General features: G+C 37.8%; 1 protein-coding gene across 1 annotated transcript; it reads right to left on the bottom strand.

The window, feature by feature from the left end:
- Window positions 1-609: 609 nt before the first annotated feature.
- LOC126797929 (phosphoenolpyruvate carboxylase kinase 1) lies at window positions 610-2056 on the bottom strand. Its single transcript, XM_050524700.1, has 2 exons — window positions 1215-2056; window positions 610-1079 (listed from the first exon to the last, which is right to left on the bottom strand). The coding sequence occupies exons 1-2, from the start codon at window positions 1990-1992 to the stop codon at window positions 1033-1035; spliced, it is 825 nt and encodes a 274-aa protein (XP_050380657.1). The 5' UTR covers window positions 1993-2056; the 3' UTR covers window positions 610-1032.
- Between the last annotated feature and the right edge of the window lie 3075 nt (window positions 2057-5131).

Below are 5131 nucleotides of genomic sequence, written 5' to 3'. Positions count from 1 at the left end.
GGGGTGCGTTTAAAATCTTGTTGGACAGCTCACATGCTACTGCTTCTATCTAATAATGGCAGTTGGTCCCTGAGCTTTTGGCCGGCCGGTCGGATTGGCAAGTCAGACAATGTAATCCGAGTTATCCGACGGAGACATGCATAAACTTTAGGCAAAATGGAGAGCTTGATCGAAAATGACATCTTGAGTACGTACCTAAATGTCAAATTTTGATTATGTATTTCGATGATGTAAATGATAAGTACCTATGCATTCCACTGTAATCTGCATTTAAAATTGCTTTGTGCTTCTAAGTTTTCTTTCTTGCAAGTCAATTTATCAATTTCGTAGACTTGTATAAGCTGCAAGAAAGATGCAAGGGTTTTCTACCTTATGGGAGGATTTCTTGACCGGTAGGTTTTCAAAGTACATGCTTTTATTATGAAAGCCGGGACATCATTTTCCACAAAAATGTCTTGCCAAGAAAATGCGCATGGATATTTTGAGGGATATGTAAAGGTATATACCAAATCCCTTATCACAGTACACAAATCTATTCCACCATCCAAGGAAGAAGAAAGAAGGAAAAGAGTGCAACATTGAGATTCCAAAGCAAAAAACACATTCATGTTGCCGAACACATTATGCTTTAACAAAACATGGTTTTACATACTGAAATTGACAAAGGACTGAACTTGCATTGGTTCTCTTTCTGGGAGGTACTTCATTTGCTCTCACTCATCACTTCCTAATCTCTCTCCGACTAAAAAAACACAGAGAAGAAGGGGAAGGACACAGCATCAGTCCTCAACCCCATTCTATTTACAACCTCAGATTCTCATTACAAAAAAGTACTAAAACTACTAAGAACAACCCTTCCTCAGCTACCTAGCTTCAAAAAGGCTCTTCTCTTCTGGATCCATCCAGGGGCTTATGCGCTTCTAAGAGAGGGAAGTGGGTTTTATCTCTTCTCAAACTCACATACATACATGGCTGGGAACTTGTATACTTGGTTTGCTTCCTGCTGATGTTCTTGAGGTTCATGAAGTCAGCTCAGTCCATTGGGTTTGCTTCTCCACCGCTCAAGATCCAAGGGTGTCCTGAAATCACAAAAAGAAAGAAACTTTGTTAGTAAAGTCCAAATCTTTACCAAACAGAGCAAGACCACTAATTCAATCCCCAAATGGAAAAAACCCAAAACTGACCAAGAATCAATAGCAAAGTTGGAAACTTACTAAGTGCTTGCTCTGCAGATAGTCTCCTGGAGACGTCTCTACACATCATCTTCCTCAACAGATCCTTGGCCGCCGGAGAAATTCCCCGAAAAACCTTCGGCGGGAACCTCAGATTTCCCCTCAGCACCGCCTCAAAGATCTCCGTCGCCGTCTCGCCGTAAAAAGGAGGAATCCCACCTAACATTATATACAACATGACCCCTGCACTCCACACATCAACCTTCTCATTGTACATCCTCCCCATCAAGACCTCGGGCGCCACATAGTACGGCGTACCCACCACACCTTCCATGGAGCCTCCCTCACTGGACCACTCCGCCGACCCGAAGTCGGCTAGTTTGAGATTGTTTCTTGAGTCAAATAGAACATTCTCCGGCTTCAGATCCCTGTGGACCACCCCCATTCTGTGGCAGTGAGCTATGGCCCCCAAGAGCTGTTTCATGAGGTTGGCGGCTTCAGGCTCGGGCAACGTGCGGTGGGCGATCTTGTCGTAGAGAGTCTCGGAGTTGCAGAGCTCGAGGACCATGGCCATGGAGTCCTCTGTTTCGAAGACGTTGTGGATTTGGAGAATGTTGGGATGGGGAGACAAGAGGGTCATGATCTTGGGTTCTTTCTCGAGACAGGCGCGGTCGGTGTCATCGGTGAGGAGGGTTTTGTCGATGATCTTGACGGCGACGGACTCGGCGGAGACGGGGCAGAAGGCGCGGATGATGGTGCCGAATCGGCCGCGGCCGATTTCTTCGAAGAGTTGGTAGGTGTTCTTGAGTGTGTCGTACATTTGAGGGTTCTTGGGAGCTTTGGGGTTGAAGAAAGATGGAAGCTTTTGAGTTTGGGAGGTGGTTTTGGTTGTTTAGGTTGGTTTGTGGGGACTCTGTTGGGTTATATAGAGATAGAGAGAGAGAGAGAGAGAGAAGAAGAAGAAGAGTGGAATACTGGAAGGGAATATTCGGTTGGTGGGTAATGGTATTCTGGTCAGTTACCATTCAACGATTCTGACCCCAGAAAAAAAAAACAATTAAAATTGAATTTGGTGCACACTGTTATTTCTAAAATTAATTGTTTCCAGAATTTGAACTAATTATGGGGAAATCGGTTGAGTTTGAGTGGTAATAGATTTTGGATTTGAATTTAGATTTGGATTTTCGAAACTTTGAGCCGTTGAGAACGATTTTCAATTAGGGGTATACGGGGTAGTACAATTTTAATTTAAAAAGTGAACTATTTTATGACAGATATATTAAGTTCATATGGAAGAATTAAAAAAATTTGCAGTACAAAATTAAAAAATTTAATAGCTCGGCAAATAATACAATGAATAACACACATATAAAGGTTGACAATAAAAATTACTCCATATTAATACCCAACACCTAGATCTCAGATAAACAAAAATATATTCACATTCTAAAAACAATTTATAGTACTTTTATTTCAGTGTGGCATTTTCCCATATTTTAACTAGAGAGATCTTTTGATTATTATTAGTCATTTATACCTTTTCCCATACTGATTTAGTTGATAAGGAAAGTAAAATGGAAACCACATTAATCAAGGGATGGACCGTAATGTTCTATTATTTACCATAAGGAAAGTGAATTAGACTTCTTTACTTAATGAATAGGAATCATATGATATCATGTGTTATTTATCTCCGATTCTCAAATTATGGATGAAATTCTTGAACATGATTATATATAGCATGCTTTCCATTCATTAGACACCATCAATCAGCCGATTAGGTAATTCTAGTTTGGGAGGAAAGGTGATTTAAAATTGGAAGCTTTATTTGTATCGAACCTAGGGTTCGCTAGCTCACGATATATTGCACACCAAATATATCAATGTCGTGCAATTCCACACACTTATTTTTTTTTGGCAGTGGTAGAGAAGTTTGTTTTGACATCTAAGAATCAAGCAATTTATGATGAATAGCTAATTAAGATATGCAAATATCTAAAGCATGATGCGCATGCACATTAGACTTTTAGTTCTAGTTATTGTCTAAAATATTCAAATTGCAGTTTTTTATTGTAAAAAAAGTTGCGAATAAAGATAAAAAAAGTTGCGAATAAAGATAAAAAAAGTTGCAATAACACCCAATTTTGCATAGGTTAGGCAAGAGGATTGTCTAGTAATCTTATGACTCTCTTTTTCCACTCCGAGTCTCACTGTTGGCATACAAGTCACTCTCCAAAATCCCATTATAACTAAAGTATGTCCATTATTACTTGATACAGTTGATAGGGGGGACAAAAGCTTCATGATGATCCATCAGATCATTTGCGTAGTACAGTAGGAAGGTACCAGAAGCAAACAGTTTCCCAGCAAAAGAAACAAGATATCGCTCACTTTTCATCAGTGGTGCTTGTAGACTATGATGAATGAGAAGGAAAACGAACATGTCCGTACTCTCTAAAGTAGCTCAGTCCAGCAAGTCATGGTACGAAACAAGTTTGAATCCGATTGGTACAGCTAGCATTTTCTACTGGAATTATTCATGAATGTCACTCGAATATGTCATTGTCTCCACGAAGGTGGAAGCTGCCGTGGTCCGGAATACCATTATTGTGGCTTCTATAGTTATAGCAAGATGTTCTAGCAGATAAGGATAAGCTCTCCTTTGCTTTCATTTCACACTTTTACTATCTAGCTATCGACTTCTGATAATTGATGAGTAATACAATAATATACCCACATATTTAGCATACCAATCAAGATTTGCCGCATTTGCTTAACATTTAACCAAACAGTTTGAGACATGACCTAGAAATGAAGAAGTCACTCTTCGATGATGATCTCTATCTTATTTTTATGAAAGGAATGATATGGAAGTAAAATTGTGCTCCATGGAGTTTTTGATTATGCATGGCTCAAAATATAATTAGGTTTTAATATATTCTTGAGGAGTTTGTGTTTGTGCTTATCTTTATCCTATGGAGATGAAATGTTAAATTAATACCATGCATAATGGAAATCAAATGAACGATACATCACGCGATTTGAAGTTGTACGTGGAGCCAAACTCATGGGGGATATGAAATTAAGAGCATCTGCCACCGTACCCGTATAGTTGTATTTTTAGCTCACATGAATGGAATATACTAAAGATGCTTTGGAAGCTTTTACAATAGCTTCCCACCACTGTAAGGTATAAATATAAGGTATAATTAATAAAAAGTACGTTATGATATTTCCTCCTTAATAACTACTGTTAATTTTATGTCCTAAATTATTTTGCCAGATTATGTTTAATATTAAGCTCAAATGAAAGAGCTCGTTTTGATCTTTGTAATGGTATAATTTTTGTTATCAACAAAGTTACAAGGAAATTGCAACTATAATTGAGAAATGATTAAAATGAATGTTAGTTGAGTTTTAAATGAAAAAAGAGAGAGAAAATAATAAATAATATATAGCTTATAGCGTACTATTTAAAATGCTATAATTAGCTTATCACGGTAGCTATACGGTATTAAAAAAAATTGGGGAATGTGAAATGCCTTACGGTAAGAGCTCTTTTTAGATATGATTCTTCGAATCAGGCCAAAATCTCAAGGTAAAGCTAAATGGAATCACCTCTAATGAAGAAAGTACGGGATTAAGAAATAAGAACCATGAAAAGATAAGCAGGAGAGAATTGATTGGAGAGCCCACCAAAACTAAGGTTGCAACTTGTGACCTAACTGTGGAATCTTCTATATGGTATTATGGTCAGTACATTATTTGAGCTTAAATATATTGAAAACAATCATTTATCCATTTGCTCGAGATGATAGAATAATAATACATTGTGTAAGTGTAAAATAATTTCCTGTGTCACTACAGAAGTCTAAAAATTCTTCTCTCATTGGTGTAAGTTTGTGTTATAGGTAGATATTAGCATATATACATTCGGCATGACTAACGTTACAAGCTCA

This window comes from Argentina anserina, chromosome 6 (assembly GCF_933775445.1).
Source record: "Argentina anserina chromosome 6, drPotAnse1.1, whole genome shotgun sequence".
Classification (NCBI taxonomy): domain Eukaryota; kingdom Viridiplantae; phylum Streptophyta; class Magnoliopsida; order Rosales; family Rosaceae; genus Argentina; species Argentina anserina.
Note: the sequence above shows the minus strand (reverse complement) of the source record. Positions and strands in the feature narration are given on the sequence as shown.

Coding starts and splice junctions, on each gene's coding strand:
- LOC126797929 (XM_050524700.1), bottom strand. CDS start 1,992: ATGTACGACACACTCAAGAACACCTACCAACTCTTCGAAGAAATCGGC. Junction 1,080..1,214: donor ATCTGCAGAGCAAGCACTTA/GTAAGTTTCCAA, acceptor TTGTGATTTCAG/GACACCCTTGGATCTTGAGC.